At 45.8% G+C, this 19,840-nt stretch overlaps 1 protein-coding gene across 1 annotated transcript in view; it reads left to right on the top strand.

Moving 5' to 3' along the window:
• Nucleotides 1–4,368: 4,368 nt before the first annotated feature.
• ctsh (cathepsin H) overlaps nucleotides 4,369–19,840 on the top strand; it is a 32,963-nt gene continuing 17,491 nt past the window's right edge. The window contains exons 1-4 of the mRNA XM_078530136.1: nucleotides 4,369–4,584; nucleotides 8,403–8,434; nucleotides 9,608–9,713; nucleotides 10,935–11,005. Of these exons, the coding sequence (XP_078386262.1) occupies nucleotides 4,506–4,584; nucleotides 8,403–8,434; nucleotides 9,608–9,713; nucleotides 10,935–11,005 (288 nt within the window). The 5' untranslated portion in view covers nucleotides 4,369–4,505. The remainder of the gene's footprint in view (nucleotides 4,585–8,402; nucleotides 8,435–9,607; nucleotides 9,714–10,934; nucleotides 11,006–19,840) is intronic.

Genomic DNA, 19,840 nt, shown 5'->3' with positions numbered 1-19,840 from the left:
TCTGGCACTTGGAGGACTGCTGGGGGCCAGAACATTACTGAGTCCGAATCAGATGATGAGCCTCTGGACTTGGTCATGTCACAGTTGCTGGAGCTGCAAAGGCAAGCTCAGGAACATCAGCAAGGGATGTCTGCTGCACTCCTCAGATTGCAAGACACAATGGAGGAGTCTTCAGTCTGAGGCGATAGCACCGGCATTGCAACACACCGAGGTCAACACTATTGGGTAGCGGCCGCCATGGAAACCTTGGCCCAGGACTTCGCTCCTGCACTGTTGCGCGGGCTCAACTCCATCGCTGATGTCATAGTCGGCCTCCAACAGTGTGTACACGAGAGGGGTGCTGGGCAGCTCAATCTCACTCCAGCTACCCCTGCTCCTCAAGAAGTCAGCCTGGGGCCCCTGGACACCCAGGAAGGAGGATCCACAGCTGCATGCTCCGGGCCCTTCCATCCAGGTGACTCCAGGAGTGTCTGGCCCATCTGATTCCCCACTTCCTGTGACCTCAGCAGCTCTAGCTCCGCAGGTCAAGGAGCGTGCCACTGCCACACAGCACGACCCCGAAAGCAAGCCGGGGTCCTCCAAGTCTCGGCCCTCAAGAGGACGCCCGCCAAAGTCATCACAGACAGGGCGTTGCAGCCAGCAGATTGCCTCCACCTCCGCAGTGGATGTCCGGGGAGCACCAAGGCACAACGGGAGGGTTAGGATGGTTATAGAGAATTAGTTACACAGCCTGGGCATGGGTGTTAATCACTCGTACATACTGTTCACTATTGTCAATAAACTCCCAAGAATGTCTCTCTGCCTATGGTTCCTTGTTTTGATGCGCATTGTTCTTGTCACTCAGATGTGAAACCTTTTTGCACAAGATAAAGGCACGTCCCTCAGTTCAGGGCCTCTTCCCTGTGCTCTGTGCAGCCTTCAGGCCAAAGTGATGGTCTGGCCTCACACTCCCTGGAGACGTTACTGACGCCTGCATCTCAGTGGTGCTTGTCATTGCTGCCAGAATATAGTGGGCAGGTGCCACAGAGTTCTCTCATTCTCTTGGTGTGCTCTCAGCACCTTTATGGAGGGGCTGGCCCCCATCTCTTCAGCATCTGTGATCACTGATGCTGTGCTCCAGCTCCCGAAGGACACAGGTGCTGAAGGCGGACAAAGCATCAGTTGCATCTAAAGTTTCATGGCTGCGTCTCTATGATGTGACCCTGATCACGGGGTGCAAGTGAGCTGCCCTCGGCCAGACAGGAGTCAGAAATTCCCTGGGGCTGTATGAAGATTTATGGAGTGTCTTCACTGCATGTCGTCATCATCCTCCTGCAATCGAATGACTATTAGGGCCTCTACTGCGTCTCCGTGACAGGGGCATTCTCACATAGGGTATTTACACTGCCATAAGCCAGATTTGAATCAAACGTTCACAAATGCGATGTGAGGAACTAAGGGGTCACCTCACTGTATGTCGTCATCATCCTCCACAAATCTAGCAGCTATGAGGGTCTTACAAGCGTGCCTGCCTCATCTAGCCAGTGTGAGGGCCTCATCGCCATCAACGTCGCCTCCGAGGAACTTCTCAGCCTCATCACCATCGGCGTCCTTCTCATCGGAGGAGACAGGCAGCTCCTCCATCTCCTCCTCAGCCAGCTTATCTCCCCGTTGGAGCACCAGGCTGTAAAGGGCACAGGAGACAATGACTATGCATGACACCCTCTGCAGACAGTACTGCAGGGCTCCACCAGATTGGCCCAGGCACTGGAACCTCATCTTCAGCATCCTGATGGTCTGCTCCACCAAAGTGTGAGCTGCAGCAGGAGCCTCATTACACTGTCGCTCTGCTGCAGTCTGAGGCTGCCGCATGGGTGTCATCAGCCATGGCCTCTGCGGGTAGCCCTTGTCCCCAAGGAGCCATCCCTGCCACTTCTGTGGACCCTGGAAGACTCCAGGGATCTGCGAGTGACTCAGGATGTAGGGGTCATGCACACTCCCTGGAAACCATGTGCACACCTGCAGGATGCGTTTCTGGTGGTCGCACACCAGCTGCACATTCAGCAAATGGAAGCCCTTGAGGTTGATGTAGTCCACCATGTGTTGCAACTGAGATCTGAGCGTCACATGAGTGCAGCAATCGCACCCTGCACCTGTGGAAAACCCGAGGTCTGGGCAAAACCAATTGCTCTTGCATCCTGGCTGTCCTGGTCCCGGGCGAAATGCACAAAGTTGTGTGCCCTTGCAAAGATGGCATCCGTGACCTCATGGATGCATTTGTGGGTGGGGGCTTGAGAGATCCCACAGAGGTCACCTGTGAAGTCCTGAAAGGAACCACTGGCATAGAATTTGAGCTCTGTGGTCACTTTCACAGCCACTGGCAGTGGATGCCCTCCATTTCCCCGTGGCGCCAAATCCTGCAGTAAGTGGTAGATGTGAGCGATCAGTTCCCTAGACATTCACAGTCTTCAGCGACACAGGTTCTCAGTCATCTGCAGGGATGAAAGACAGTGTCTATAGATCCTGTGTGTCGCTAGGCGTCAGCCTGCAATGACTCGCTGTGGCTCTTGGGTGGCATGCGCGGGAGCCCGAGCCAACCCTTCTTCCTGAGGTTGCTGCTCCCGCTTCTGCACAGCCAAGAGCCTCAGTCGCTCTCTTCTCCGTCTTCTTCATGCTCTGTAGGCCATCAGGCATACAGCTAGTTCATCAGGCTTCATGATCCTGATGTACTCCTCCTGCAGGATGAAAAACAGAGACACGTGGTTAGCATGGGTGTACTAAGAACCTGTCCTATTTGAGTGTGATGGCCCCTTAACACTTCCCGGAAAGTACTGGCCACCACTTGGATGGCCAGAGATTAGTGCGCTGCATGGCTCCCCTTTTAGCTTGAATCATGGGGGAGATTGGTCCAAACCAGGATGTTGCCATTGCAAGGAGCTGTGAGCACCTCCAGCAATGACTGCTACATGGCCAGCTTTAGCGAGGAGATTGTATAAGGTGTGCAGTCCAACTGTTCTGCAATCCATTAAAGTGCTCATGAATTTTCAGTCTGTGCTGGAGGGAGGGTGGGGGGAGCTCTGGAGAACTTGGTGGCACTTTGATGCCTCTGCATTGCTTGAGTGGGCAGATAGGCGAGGAGCCCAACCCCAATCATATCAATTTGGTTGCGCCTGAACTGTCTCAGTTGCAGAGGAATGGTCACTTTCTACAGGTTTCCCAAATGCGTGGCCACTTCCTCGTCCACCTGACACCCCCGCTCCATCCCGAATGCTTGTGCGCTATATTCAACGGCAGAGCTGCCCTTGCCCAACACCCCCCTTGCCATCAGTTGCCTCAGAAGTAAGGCTGCATTCGCCCACCGCTCCCCCTCACCCTCAAAAGTCACCTCAGAGGCAAGGCTACACTTAACCTCACTCCTGCAGCCAGCAAAGCAACAGGTGACCCTGGCGAGCTCTGCTGAATGTTGCTGTGCCCAATTCGCCCAAAGTGCAAGCCGCCAAGTGCACGTCACCTCTGTGCTGTTGCGAAACACGTCAGCGTGCTTTCCCACCGATGTGGACGGACGGTCCAGTGGGGGTCCAAGAACTTGGCGCGATGGCCTGATAATGATATGCTGATGTATTACAATGAGGTTCCCGATGACCGATGGCGGGAAGCGTGGCCCACCCATTGGCGAGCTGAACGGACAATCGTGACCTGCCTTCCTGCCGTCGTGAAACCGATCATGCCATATTGTCCGCTCATGCCACCTATCCCACCCGTCGCCAGTGGGCATGGAAAATTCCACCCGATGTAATTAACCTATTTAAAGTTCTAAACTTGGTCCTTGGTCTTGGGTTTAATTGGATCCCAGATCGCAATAAACTTGCTGGTACTGTTATTCTGTAATTGCTGTGTTTATATAACATAGCTCTACCCAATTATTTTCATTGTTGCAGGTGATGTTATTACCTTGTAAAACAGCCAGGATTATTATGCAGCAAGATAAAAGCAAAAAACTGCGGATGCTGGGAATCCAAAACAAAAACAAAAATACCTGGAAAAACTCAGCAGGTCTGGCAGCATCTGCGGAGAGGAACACGGTTAATGTTTCGAGTCCGAATGACCCTTCAATAGTTCTGAGTTTTTCCAGGTATTTTTGTTTTTATCATGCAGCAATGTGTCCCTCACACCACATGGTGGCACCAACAGCAGAGGAGAAAAACACAGGATAATCTTTTAACAGTACTAATTCCAATCTAGCAAAATTTCTATCTTTATCTCAAGCTCAGCACACCACAAAGATTGCACAATCCTCCATTTACTAGTTTGCTTTACTGGTTTTATTGTCCCCTCCCCTCTTGTCACTAATGGTCTTCAGTCAGAAAAGAGGCTGTTACTGAGCTCCACGTATACAACATCCTTCCCAGTTCCACATCTGATTATGAATTCGCAGCTGCCTGACTGTAAGAGGAAGTACAAGTACCAAGCTGTAATAGGAAGAAGGGGATTTCCAGCCACTGCTTTATTCAAAGAGCTTACTGAAAATGGGGCTGTTAACTTCACTTATCACAATTTTCCTACTATCGCACATTGTGTGCAGCCTGCCAGAGTTTTCTTTCAAAGGTAAGCAGAAATCTTTTTGGAAACAATTTCATTCAACTTTCGGGGAGCTAATTACATTTGTACAACACCGGAGATTTTAGTCAGGAGAATCTTTTGTAACAGCAATATAATAAAAGCAAAAAACTGCGGATGCTGGAAATCCAATCTTTTGTAACAGTGAGCTGTTATGTTCTGATGCACTGTAGGTTGATAGAAACTGATTTAGTAGTAACTTTCACAATGTAAATTAGATTTATGCATGACAGGGAAACATGTGCAGGGCTCAGTAGGGAGAGAATAGTGGGTGGGACTAATTGGATAATTCTTTCAGACAATCAGCGTAGGCAGGATGGGCTAAATGACAAAACAAAAACAGAATTACCTGGAAAAACTCAGCAGGTCTGGCAGCATCGGTGGAGAAGAAATCAGTTAACGTTTCGAGTCTTCATGACCCTTCGGCAGAACTCAGGGTCATGAAGACTCGAAACGTTAACTGATTTCTTCTCCACCAATGCTGCCAGACCTGCTGAGTTTTTCCAGGTAATTCTGTTTTTGTTTTGGATTTCCAGCATCCGCAGTAGCTTTTAGCTTTTTGTTTTTATCTTTGGGCTAAATGACTTCCTTTTGTGCTCTACCATTATCTAATTTTTAAACGCAGACCTCTGTAAGTGCACAGACTATCTGGCTTTAATTCAAGGATGCAAAACACTAAGAATATGCATGTCTCATCGGTCTCCCAGTTCCTTCTGCTTCTCCTCTGAAAATGCTGACTAGTATTGTGGAAAGTTACACCAGTTCCCCTTCCACAAGTCATAACTTTATGTGCGCACCTAGACTGTGAATCCAGAGTTTCCATTACACTGGATCTCCTTCCACTTTTACACAGACTCCATTCTTCCATGTTGTTTCTATTAACAGTGCAAAACTAGGGGCTGGGGTTGTTGGAATTCAAGTATTATCTGTGGCTTAATAGGGAGCACTTTTACCTTTGCATCAGAAGGGCATGGGTTCAAGTTTCATTGCAGAGACTTGAGCACAAAATTGAGGCTGACAATCCCAGTGTCGTACTGACGGGCTGCTGACTGTCAGAGGTGCCATATTTTGGATAAGATGTTAAACCAAGGTTCCATCAGTCCCCTTGGCCATGATCCCATGACACTATTTTGGAGAAGAGCATAGGAGTCCTCCCTGGTGTCCTGTCTAATATTTATCCGTCAACCAATATTAATAACAAAGCAGGCTATTTGGCTGTTGTCACATTGCAGTTTGTAAAATTGTGCTGTGTGCAAACTAACTGTCACATTTCTGACATTACCGCAGTGAACTTGAAAAGTACTTCATTGGCTGTAAAGGGCTTTGGGTGTAAGGCACTGTTCAAATTCAAGATGTCTTTCTTTCGTTTGTACCCGCTTTACTCCAAAAAAAAAGGAATAAATGATTTCAATCTCTTTCCTAATTACCTTTCACACGTTTGATCTTTGCTCCTTTCTCTGACACTTACACCTGCTCAGAAGTTGGTCACACTCTCAGGGCATCACCACTCACTCCCTCCTATCACTCAGATGGCTGAGCACAGACCTCAGTGATTCTCCTGATGATATTTCTCTCTGACTTGGCTGGGGACTGTTTGACCTTCACTCTGTGCCTTCCAGTTGTGACAGAGAATAGATCTGAAACTGAAGATGTGAAAGATTGCAGGAACGTGGAAGATTGCAAGAACATAGTGGGGAGTAATGAGTGGAGTGTCACGGGGATCAGTGCTGGGGGCCTTAGCTATTTACAACCTATATCAATGACTTGGATGAAGGGACCAAATGTGTGGCTGCTAAATTTGCTGATGACACAAAGGTAGATAGGAGAGTAAGTTGTGAAGAGGACATTAGGAGTGTGCAAAGGGATATAGATAGGTTAAGTAAGTGGGCAAAAATTTGGCAGATTGAGTATAATGTGGGAAAATGGGAACTTGTCCACTTTGGCAGGAAAAATAGGAAAGCAGAATATTATTAAATGGTGAGAGATTGCAGAACTCTGCAGTACAGACGGATCTGGATGTCCTGGTACATGAATCGCAAAATGGTAGTATGCAGGTACAGCAAGTGATTAGGAATGCAAATTGAATGTTGTTGTTTATTGCAAGGGGAGTGGAAGATAAAAGTACAGGGTGTTGGTGAGATCGCATCAGGAATACTGTGTACAGTTTTGGTCTCCTTGTTTACGAAAGGATATAAGTGCATTGAAGCAGCTCAGAGAAGGTTCACTTGACTGATTCCTGGGATGGAGGTGTTATCTTATGAGGAAAGGTTAGACAGCTTGGGCCTTTATCCATAGGGGTTTAGAATAATGAGCAATGATCTTATAAAATGACTCTTCTTCCACTGTTGTCTGGGGAAAAGAATTCCACAGACTAACGGCCCTCAGAGAAGGATTTTCTTCATCTCCTTAAATGGGAGACCCGTTATTTTAAAACAGTGTCCCCTAGTTCTGGACTCACCCACAAGAGGGAGCATCCTTTCCACATCCACCTTGTCAAGACCATCAGGATCTAATGTTTTTTTTTAAATATTCATTTACAGGATGTGAGCTTTGCTGGCTGGGCCAGCATTTATTGCCCATCCATAGTTGCCCTTGAGAAGGTGGCAGTGAGCTGCCTTCTTGAACCGCTGCAGTCCATGTGGTGTAGGTACACCCACAGTGCTGTTAGGGAGGGAGTTATATAAAATAGCGTGTACCATCTGCAAGACGTACTGCAGAAATTCACCAAGGCTCCTTAGACAGCACCTTCCAAACCCACGACCACTACCAGCTAGAAAGACAAGGGCAGCAGATACATGGGAACACCACCAACTGGAAGTTCCCCTCCAAGCCACCCATCATCCTGACTTGGAAATATATCACTGCTCCTTCACTGTCGTTGTGTCAAAATCCTGGAACTCCCTTCCTAACAGCACTGTGGGTGTACCTACACCACATGGACTGCAGCGGTTCAAGAAGGCAGCTCACCACCACCTTCTCAAGGGAAACTAGGGATGGGCAATAAATGCTGGCCCAGCCAGTGAAGCTCACATCCTGTAAATGAATATTTAAAAAAAAACATAAGATGCTGATGGTCTTGACAAGGTGGATGTGGAAAGGATGCTCCCTCTTGTGGGTGAGTCCAGAACTAGGGGACACTGTTTTAAAATAACGGGTCTCCCATTTAAGGAGATGAAGAGAAATCCTTCTCTGAGGGCCGTTAGTCTGTGGAATTCTCTTCCCCAGACAGCGGTGGAAGAGTCATTGAATATTTTTAAGGCTGAGTTAGGTGAATTTTTGACTGACAAGGAAGTCGAAGGGTATTGGGTGTAGACAAGACAGTAGAGGCCTCAATCAGATCAATCATGATATTAACAAAAGGTGGAGCTGGCTCAAGTGGCAAAATGGCCTACTCCTGCTCCTAGTTCGTATGAGTCAATCTCGGATGAATATTGAAGCCTTCCTCTGATCCCATCAGTCAGGGCTGTTAACAGCACTCAATTATGGCAGCAATAGAGACACTACAGCTGCCTTAACACCTCTGGAGAAGCAGGACAAAATTGGAATGTGATAAGCCCCCCCCCCCAACACCGCTCCCACCTCCCCCCCCCGCCAACCCCTGTAATCTAATAGCCTCCTCACATCATCCACTGGGAGGCCCATACATGATGGGTGGCCACTTGGGATAGTATTGATTGGGAGAATATTGATTGGGATGAGACAGTATTGAGTGGAACAACAAGAGTCAGTACCTACAGGACAAGAGAGAAGAAAAATAGTTAAAAAGTGTTCACTGTGGATAATTTTCTTTCTTGTTTATTTTTCAGAAATACGTTTTTTCAAGGAATGGATGATCAAGGTAAATATTTATTTCCTCTGTTTTTTTGCCTGTCCAGACGACCTGTCTTTCTCTCAGCATGTCATGTTCTGTCTCGCTGCACTAGAACACTGCTTATATTTGATAAACCTTTGTACTGAGGGCATCTTGCTCTTTGAAAGAATTAGGGTAGTTCCAGTGGGTTTACCACCACCCCCCAAAAACCAACATCACTAATAAACAGATCATTGCTATTTCAACGATCTTCATGTGCACAAAATATTTGACATATTTGCCTACAAAACAAGTCACTGAACCGCAAAGCATGTCCTTGTGTGTTGAGTTGTATCTCAGAGGTACCCTGGGAAGCTCTATCTGCATTGCAAAAGAAACTGTTTCCACTGCCAGGAAATCTGATAACCAGAGGTCGCTCATTTAATGTAATTGCCAAAAGAGTCAGAGGGGAGTGAGAATTGTTCTTATGCAGCAGGTTGTTGTGATCTGGAATGTGCTGCTTGAAAAGATAGTGGAAGCACATGCAAAAGTAACTTTCTAAAGGGAATTGAATAAGCACTTTAAGGGTAATAATTTACAGGACTATGGGGAAAGAGCAGGGGAGCGGGAATAACTGGATATCTCTTTCAAAGAGCTGGCACAGGCATGATGACCCAACTGGCGTCCTCCTGTGCTGTAACATTCTAAGCTCTGGAATTCCCTCCCTAAACCTCTCTACCTCGCTACCTCTCTCTCCCTCTTTAAGATGTTCCTTAAAACCTCTGTTATTGTAGCCTTGGGTCTTAGATGTGGTAATCGTGGGTATGGACTTACAGAGACTGCGGGAGGCATGGCTGTTGGTAAACTCTACCTTTTATTGAATATTATACTAACTATGTACAATACAAACTCAGCACAAAGCTCTACATAGAACTATCTCTCTCCATGCCTGTTGTCATGTGATCTTACGTTACTGATGATTTTGACTATATATTTACCTATTTCACATTAACCCTTCATGCTATAAAAACTACCTTTGTGACCAAGCTCTTGGTCATGTGTCTTAATATCGCCCTATTTGGTTCAGTGTTACATTTTATTTGATAATCGCTCCTGTGAAGCACCCTGGGACAATTTACTACATTAAAAGTGTGATAGAATCAACAACAACAATGTGCATTTATAAATGGTCATTTACTTATTTCCATTCTTTGCAAACAGCACAACAAAAACTATGGCCCAGAAGAGTACGATCACAGGCTACAGACCTTTATCCAGAACAAGAGAAAGATTGAAGCTCACAACAGTGGTAAACACACTTTTCAAAGTAAGTTCACTCAAGTAGTTTTACAGCTACTTTTTGGCATTGCCTCTCACAGATGTCCCAGGAGCTGCATGTTGCCCAGTGAGGAAGAGTCCAGAGCAAGGAGACATACCCTTAAATTTATAGCTAAGCCTTTTGTGGGCAATGTCAAGAAGCACTTCTTCACACAAAGGGGAGTGGAAATTACTCCCCAAAAGCTGTTGAGACTGAGATTCAGTTGAAAACTTTGAAACTGAGATCCATAGATTTTTGTTAGTTAAGGGTATTAAGGGTTAAAGAACCAAGGCAGGTCGATGGAGTTAAGACACAGCCAGTCATGATCTAATTGAATGGTGGAACAGGCTCAAGGGGCTGAATGGCCTCTTCCTGTTTCTTTGTTTCCAATTAGCCCAGAGAATACAAGATTAAAGAGGTGAACATAAAGGTTGGGATATCAAGGAAAATAGGAACAGGTGGCAGCAATTTAGCCTTTCAAGCCTGTTCCGTCATTAAAAGAGATCATGACTGATCTGCAATCTAACTCCATATGCCTGACCTTGCCCGTGTCCCTTAATTCCTTTGGTTAACAAAAATCCATCCATCTCCGATCTAGTTGACAATTAATATTGTATCTATTGTTTACAAGAGTTCCAAACTTCTACCACCCTTTCTTTGTAAAGTGTTTCCAAATTTCACTCCTGAAAGGTCAGGCTCTAATTTATTGATGTTGCTCCAACTCCTAGACTCACCAACCAGCAGAAATGCTTTCTCACAGCAGACCAGAAGTAGATTATCTAATTATATTTATTCAGGGTATATAAAACATCAGAGATTTAAGTTACTTTTGTGGAATCTTACTCTTGTTCAATTGATGCTTTCACTGGAACACAAAGGAATTTCACAGCCCTGTAACATCATCGCCAATATCTGACCTAGTATCTTTTTTAGTGACTTGGTGTCATTCTTTGTTTTATAATGCTCCCGTGAAGTGCCTTGGGACATTTCACTATGTTAAACACACTATATAAATATAAATTGTAGTAGAATACGGATTAGAGAGTGACTCAAAACCCCACATTTTGTCAAAATTACACTGAGTGGTACTTTTACAGTAACATTCAGTCCCAGTGTGGGAGCTGTAATAATTACTGTAAAATATAAAAGAGCACAGTGACGCACAATCGCCCAGAGATACAAGCATTGCAAGGATCTAACATATTGTTTTTGTTAATTCTGTCTATACAGTGGGACTGAACCAGTTTTCTGATTTGACCTTCAGTGAATTTAAGTCACTGTACTTGCTACAGAAACCACAGGTAACAAGTTCTTTCAGCTGGCCCTCCAGCTGAGTATGTGCTATCTTCCCTTGCTTTGTGCTGGACCTCTGTGCATTCCCGCTAGACCTCTGTGCCCCTCACCTGCGGTTTTAGATTCAAACTCCGTCAACAAAAATACAAAGTCTAGGCTGATGGTGCACAGATCCCCAAGGGTAAAAAAAGCAGAATGAAAATAAGACTGAGGGAGGTAGAGAGGGAGGGGAACACCCAATAGAACTTGGTAGTTTAAACTACCCTATTATACACCTTATTCTCAACTCCTTTTGTGTCCATGTTGAGTTCCATATTCTTTTGAAGTGCTATCTCAGTGGTGGCACCCTACCCTCTCAGTCAGAAGGTTGTGGGTTCAAGTTACACTCCAGAGACATGAGGACATAATCTAAGCCAACATTCCTGGTGCCAGTGCTAAAGTAACGCTGCATTGTCAGAGGTGCTACCTTTTAGGTGACACTGTGAGGCATTACACTGAGGCCTTGTCTGCCCTTTCAGGTTGTTATCACACAGCAATTGGTAAAGCTGAGTTATTTAAAAATCTCAGAGGGGAACTTTAAACAACTGTCACACAGAATCACAGTGCAGAAGAGGCCCTTTGGCCCATCGAGTCTCCACCGACACGTGAGAAACACCCGACCTACCTACCTAATCCCATTTACCAGCATTTGGCCCATAGCCTTGAATGTTATGATGTGCCAAGTGCTCATCCAGGTACTTTTTAAAGGATGTGAGGCAATCCGCCTCCACCACCCTCCCAGGCAGTGCATTCCAACCGTCACCACCCTCTGGGTAAAAACGTTTTTCCTCACATCCCCCTTAAACCTCCTGCCCCTCACCTTGAACTTATGCCCCCTCGTGACAGACCCTTCAACTAAGGGGAACAGCTGCTCCCTATCCACGCTGTCCATGCCCCTCATAATCTTGTACACCTTGTTCAGGTCGCCCCTCAGTCTTCTCTGCTCCAACAAAAACAACCCAAGTCTATCCAACCTCTCCTCATAACTTAAATGTTTCATCCCAGGCAACATCCTGGTGAATCTCCTCTGCATCACCTCCAGTGCAATCACATCCTTCCTATAATGTGGCAACCAGAACTGCACACAGTACTCCAGCTGTGGCCTCACTTATGTTCTATACAACTCCAACATGACCTCCCTACTTTTGTAATCTATGCATTGATTGATAAAGGCAGGTGTCCCATATGCCTTTTTCACCACCCCACTAACATGCCCCTCCGCCTTCAGAGATCTATGGACACACATGCCAAGGTCCCTTTGTTCCTCATAACTTCCTTGTGCCATGCTGTTCATTGAATACTTCCTTGCCAAATTACTCCTTCCAAAGTGTATCACCTCACACTTTTCAGGGTTAAATTCCATCTACCACTTATCTGCCCATTTGACCATCCCGTCTATATCTTCCTGTAGCCCAAGACATTCAACCTCACTCTTAACCACCCGGCCAATCTTTGTGTCATCCGCAAACTTACTAATCCTACCCCCCGCATAGTCATCTATGTCGTTTATATAAATGGCAAATAATAGGGGACCGAGCACAAATCCCTGTGGTACGCCACTGTACACTGGCTTCCAGTCACTAAAGCAGCCTTCTGTCATCACCCTCTGCCTCCTACAACTAAGCCAATTTCAATCCACCTTATCAAATTACCCTGTATCCCATGCATTTGTGTCTTCTTTATAAGTCTCCCATGTGGGACCTTGTCAAAGGCTTTGCTGAAATCCATATAAACTACATCAACTGCACTACCCTCATCTACACACCTGGTCACCTCCTCAAAAGTTTCAATCAAATTTGTTAGGCATGACCTCCCTCTGACAAAGCTATGCTATCCCTGATCAAACCTTGCCTCTCCAAGTGGAGATAGATACTCTCCTTCAGAACTTTCTCCAATAGTTTCCCTAGAACTGACGTGAGACTCACTAGCCTGTAGTTCCCTGGCTTATCTCTACAACCCTTCTTAAATAGCAGAACCACATTAGCTGTTCTCCAGTCCTCTGGCACCACCCCCGTGGCCAGAGAGGAATTAAAAATTTGGGTCAGAGCCCCTGCAATCTCCTCCCTTGCCTCCCTCAGCAGTCTGGGACACAAATCATCTAGACCTGGAGATCTGTCCACTTTTAAGCCTGCCAACACCTCCAATACCTTGTCACTCCCTATATCAATTTGCTTAAGAACCTCGCAGTCTCTCTCCCCAAGTTCGATAACTTCATCCCTCATTCTCTTGGGTGAAGACAGACATGAAGTATTCATTCAACACTCTAGCCATGTCCTCTGGCTCCACCCATAGATTGCCCCCTTGGTCCCTTATGGGCCCTACTCTTTCCCTGGTTATCCTCTTCCCATTGATATACTTATAGAATATCTTGGGATTTTCCCTACTTTTACCAGCCAGAGCTTTCTCATATCCCCTCTTTGCTCTCCTAATTGCTTTCTTAAGCTCCACCCTGCACTGTCTGTACTCCACTAATGCCTCTGCTGATTTGCTTCCCTTGTACCTGCTAAAAGCCTCTCTTTTCCTTCTCATCGTAACCTGAATATCTCTGGTCATCCATGGTTCTCTGGGCTTGTTACTCCTTCCTATCACCCTAGAGGGAACATGTTGAGCCTGTACCCTCCCCATTTCCTTTTTGAACACCCCCCATTGTTCCTCTGTAGATTTCCCCACAAGTAACTGTTCCCAGTCTACCTTGGCCAGATCCTGCCTTATTTTACTAAAATCTACTCTTCCCCGAGTCCAAAACATTTTTTTGCAACTTGTCAATTTCTTTGTCCATAACAAACTTAAACTGTATCATGCTGCGGTCGCTATCACTAAAATGCTCGCCCACCACCACCTCAGCCACCTGTCCGGCTTCATTCCCCAGAATTAGGTCCAGCAATGCACCATCCCTTGTTGGACCCTCTACATATTGACCTAAAAAGTTTTCCTGTACACATTTCAAGAAATCCACTCCATCCAAGCCCTTAACACTATGTCTATCCCAATTAATGTTGGGAAAGTTGAAATCACCTAATATAATTACCCTATTGTTATTGTTTTTACACACCTCCACAGATTGTGTACATATTTGCTCCTCAATTTCCCGCTGACTATCTGGGGGTCTATAATAAACACCTAATAATGTGGCTGCCCATTTTTTATTCCTCAGCTCTACCCACAAAGCTTCATTCGATGCCCCCTCCAAGATATCACCTCTCCTTACTGCAGTAACTGACTCCTTAACGAATAATGCTGCAACGCCTCCTCCTCTTTTACCCTCTCCCCTGTCTCGCCTGAAGATTCTATATCCCGGAATGTTGAGCTGCCAGTCCTGCCCCTCCCTCAACCACGACTCAGTGATGGTTACTATATCACAATTCCACGTGTCAATCCTCACCCTTAACTCATCCATTTTACCTGTAATACTCCTGGCATTAAAGTTGAGGCCATCCAGCCTTGCCTTACTCCCTTGAAGCTTATTGCAGCTGTACTCCCTCTGACTTGATTGTTTTACTGTATTATGATGTGTCCCTATTCTGCTAACATTCTGTGTCCCCTCCCCTTGCCAAATTAGTTTAAACTCCTCCCAACAACACTAGCAAACCCGCCCGCAAGGATGTTAGTCCCGCTCTGGTTCAGATGTAGACCATCCCACTTGTACAGGTCCCACCTTCCCCAGAAATGGTCCCAGTGATCCAGGAATCTAAAACCCTCCCTCTTGCACCAACTCTTAAGCCACGTATTGATCTGCGCTATTCTCCTACTTCTGAGCACATTAGCACGTGGCATTGGGAGTAATCCAGAGATTACAACCCGAGAGGTCTTGCTTTTTAGTCTACTGCCTAATTCCCTGAATTCTTGATGCAAGACCTCATCTCTCTTTCTACCTATGTCATTGGTACCAATATGTACTATGACCTCTGCCTTATCACCCTCCCCCTTCAGGATGCCCTGCAGCCGTTCAGTGACATCCCGGACCCTGGCACCAGGGAGGCAACATACCATCCTGGAGTCACGTTGACGGCTACTGTAGCATCTATCTGTTCCCCTGACTATAGAATCCCCTATTACTATTGCTCTTCCTCCCTTCCTCCCCTCCTGTACAGACAGGCTGCTTGTAGTGCCAGAAACTTCGCTCTGTCCACACTCCCTGGAGGAACCAGCGCCCTCATCAGCCTCCAAAACGGAATACCGATTTGCGAGCGGGACCCCAGGGGACTCCTGAGCTACCTGCTTGTTTCTCTTGGACAGCCTGGTGGTCACCCATTCCCCTCCTTCTTCAAGTTCCTTCAACTGCAGTGTGACCACCTCTCTAAACGTGCTATCCATGATGCTCTCAGACTCGCGGATGCTCCACAGTGTCCTCAGCCGCCGTTCCAGCTCTGAAACCCGAGCTTCCAGGAGCTGCAGCTGGACACACTTCCTGCACACATGCTGGTCCCAGGCACTGGAAATGTCCCCAGCTTCCCACATGGAGCACACCATGGCTTTTGAGCACTCCTGCCATGACTTATCCCTTTAAATTAAATTAATCAATTTCTCTAGGGCCCTTCTTTCCTAATCCTCATTACTGTAGAATGTACAAACTGTAAACCACAAAAAGACCTTAAGCTCTAAGTGATTGAAGTAGTAAATACCTTACCCACTACTTACCAGTGATTCCTTTCCCTTGTAGCCTCTACTGCTGCAGCATGCTCTGAAGATTTAAGAAGTTGGATAGCAAGGAAAAAAATGCAAAGAGCACCTCGTCCCCTATGCACCGAATTGGCGCTTTGCACCAAGTTCCCAATACCCACTCTGGCTGTGCCCCACTAGATAGTCCCTGTGCTACTAGATAGTCCCTTTCTTAAATCGAGCTGAGTTGACTCACCACTAGTTAAGCTTCAGATAGTAATTAACACCTATTCAGGCCCTTATCGGGCTTCAGGTGATTGACAGTTAACTGTCACACAGTCAGCTGAGACAGCTACCTTACCAACCTTTTAACTAGACTACTGAACTTACAAAAATTAAAGAGACTTACCAGCTCAATTCCCGCTTTACGCCAAATTCCCAATACCCACTCTGGCTGTGCCCCACTCAGGATGTGCTCTCTCTCCTGTTCATGTGTGAGCACATTGTCATAACTTATATTTTTAAGTGGTATGTTTGAGATGCAGCTCTAAATTCAGGAATCAGACCATCAGTTCTTGAGAGGTTTTTATATCAAACTACATGAGACATTTATTAATTTACACAAGTTAAATTTATACACATGGCTACAAATTACAACTATCATAACTTTAACAAATTCCCAAACTAATCTCCACAAAGGCAACAGCAATTCATAGACTTCAAGCAGACACCAGGCAAAGAAATTTCACCTTACAAATTCAAAATGAGGTTCCTTTCACTTTGGTTCCTTTGCAGACACAGCCGTAGGCTTACAGGCTTTATCGTTACATGCCTCTGCCCTGCACACACAAAACTGCTATCGGTTATACCCGGCACATCTCATTGAATGTAAATTCTCATTGTATCACCAGCCTCTTTGAACTCCACCTCTTCTAACAATAAAACCCCTTTCATAGTACCAATTTTATTAGTGAAATAAACATTGCTTGGTTTCTGCTAGTGTGGTGCCAGAATTCACTCCCCTTCTTGAATGCTCTATTCAACAAAATGCAAACACACACTGCCTCTTTTACATGAGTTGCTAGATCTGGAATCAAGGAGATCAAGGAATGAAACCAGATGGATCACCCAGCATCGACCTAGGCACCGGAAACGACAATGGGAATCGCAGCCCTGTCGACCCTGCAAAGTCCTCCTTACTAACATCTGGGTGCTAGTGCCAAAAGTGGGAGAGCTGTCTCACGAGTAATCAAGCAACAGCCTGACATAGTCATCCTCATGGAATCATACCTTACGGATAATGTCCCAGACTCCACCATCACCATCCCTGGGTATGTCCTGTCCCACCGGCAGGACAGACCCAGCAGAGGTGGGGGCACAGTGGTATACAGTCGGGTGGGAATTGCTCTGGGAGCCCTCAACATCAACTCTGGACCCCATGAGGTTTTGTGGCATCAGGTCAAACATGGGCAAGGAAATCTCCTGCTGATTACCACGTACCGCCCTCCCTCAGCTGATGAGTCAGTGCTCCTCATTGTTGAACATCACTTGGAGGAAGCACTGAGGGTGGCAAGGGCACAGAATGTACTCTGGGTGGGGGACTCCAGAACTTGCTGCGCCCCTAGCCAAGCTGTTTCAGTATAGCTACAACACTGGCATCTACCCAGCTATGTGGAAAATTGCCCAGGTACGTCCTGTACACAAAAAGTAGGACAAGTCCAATCCGGCCAATTACCGCCCCATCAGTCTACTCTCGATCATCAGTAAAGTAATGGAAGGGGTCAGTGCTATCAAGCGGCACTTGCTTAGCAATAACCTGCTCACTGATGCTTAGTTTGGGTTCTGCCAGGGTCACTCAGCTCCTCACCTCGTTACAGCCTTGGTTCAAACATGGACAAAAGAGCTGAACTCCCTAGGTGAGGTGAGAGTGACTGCCCTTGACATCAAGGCAGCATTTGACAGAGAGTGGCATCAAGGAGCCCTAGCAAAAACTGAGGTCAATGGGAATCAGGGGGAAAACTCTCCGCTGGTTGGAGTCATACCTAGCACAAAGGAAGATGATAGTAGTTGTTGGAGGTCAGTCATCTCAGCTCCAGGACATCACTGCAGGAGTTCCTCAGGGTAGTGTCCTAGGCCCAGCCATCTTCAGCTGCTTCATCAATGATCTTCCTTCCATCATAAAGTCAGAAGTGGGGATGTTCGCTGATGAATGCACAATGTTCAGCACCATTTGGACCTCCTCAGATACTGAAGCAGTCCATGTCCAAATGCAGCAAGACCTGGACAATATCCAGGCTTGGGCTGACAAGTGGCAAGTAACATTCACGCCACACAAGTGTCAGGCAATGACCATCTCCAAAAAGAGAGAATCCAACCATTACCCCTTGATGTTCAATGGCTTTACCATCACTGAATCCCCCACTATCAACATCCTGGTGGTTGCCATTGACCAGAAACTGACCTGGACGAGCCATATAAATATTGCAGCTACAAGGGCAGGTCAGAGGTTAGGAATCGTTTGGCGAGTAACTCGCCTCCTGACTCCCCAAAGCTTGTCCACCATCTACAAGGCACAAGTCAGGAGTGTGATGGAATACTTTCCACTTGCCTGGATGAGTGCAGCTCCTACAACACTGAAGAAGGTGGACACAATCCAGGACAAAGCAGTCCGCTTGATTGGCACCACATCAACAAACATTCACTCTCTCCACCACCGACGCACAGTAGCAGCAGTGTGTACCATCTACAAGATGCACTGCAGGAATTCACCAAGGCTCCTTAGACAGCACCTTCCAAACCCACGACCACTACCACCTAGAAGGACAAGGGCAGCAGATACATGGGAACACCACCACCTGGAAGTTCCCCTCCAAGTCACTCACCATCCTGACTTGGAAATATATCGCTGTTCCTTCACTGTCGCTGTGTCAAAATCCTGGAACTCCATCCCTAACAGCACTGTGGATGTACCTACACCACATGGACTGCAGAGGTCAAGAAGGCAGCTCACCACCACCTTCTCAAGGGCAACTAGGGACGGGCAATAAATGCTGGCCCAGCCAGCGAAGCCCACATCCTGTGAATGAATTTTTAAAAATTACATCTCAGAACTAGTATATATCAAAGCACCCAGACAAGCTGGCTTTAATCCAATTAAGACACATCCACAGACTAACCCTCTAATAATTTCCAATATCATTATATACATTAAAGCTTAATGACATCCCCCATCCCATTGAAAAATGAACCGTCATAATTCTAAAAGATGGTTTCATTTTAATAACCCATCTCACACTATCTCCTATATTTATTACACTATTACATTACCAGATACATGCATTAACATAACATATATATATATATATATATATATATATAGTATATATATACACAAGTCAAATTCACTTTTAGCCAAGTTCATTACCAAACTAGCTTCTTGTAGTCGAGTAAAGAATTCTTCCAGATGTTGTAAATGCTCCTCCCACGTCTGACTGAAAACGATTAGATCATCAATATGAACAGCACAATTGCTTAGACCTGCAATTACTTTGTTTGTCAATCTTTGAAATATCGCAGGTGCATTCTTCATACAAAATGGCATGACTTTAAACTGATATAGTCCACTTGGCATTACATCTCCTTTGCTCTCTCTGACAACGGTACCTGCCAATATCCTTTTCGCAAACTAATCTTTGAGATAAATTTTGACTTTCCCACTTTCTCAATGCAATCTTCCAACTGTGGTATGGGATATGAATCCGCTTTTGTCACTGAATTCATATTTCGATAGTTTACACACAGTCTTTGTGTTCCATCCGGTTTCGGTACCAGTACTCCAATTACTGCAACTAGACTCAATGACATCATTTTGAAGCGTGAAATCAATTTTTTTTTGTACTTGTGATAACTTTGCCAGATTTAATCTATAAGGTTTTTGCCTTATTGAAGATAATATTTCTATACATACATCATGTATAGCTAAATGTGTCTTCCCCAACTTATTTCCACAAATAGGTTTGTATGACTGCAATAGCTTTTTCAAGTCACTTTGACACTTGCTTGGAAGTTAACTCAATATTTCATTTAAATTTTCAAGCACCCCTTCATTATCCAATTTGCTTAGAGGAAAATCAATTTCAGAGCCCTGTACTTCTACCTCTTTCTCAACATCCACCATCACTAATACCTCTTCTTGTTCCTCTTCC

Source organism: Cetorhinus maximus, chromosome 26, assembly GCF_964194155.1.
Source record: "Cetorhinus maximus chromosome 26, sCetMax3.hap1.1, whole genome shotgun sequence".
NCBI classification, from domain to species: Eukaryota; Metazoa; Chordata; class Chondrichthyes; order Lamniformes; family Cetorhinidae; genus Cetorhinus; species Cetorhinus maximus.
This window is presented reverse-complemented; position numbering and strand designations above follow the sequence as displayed.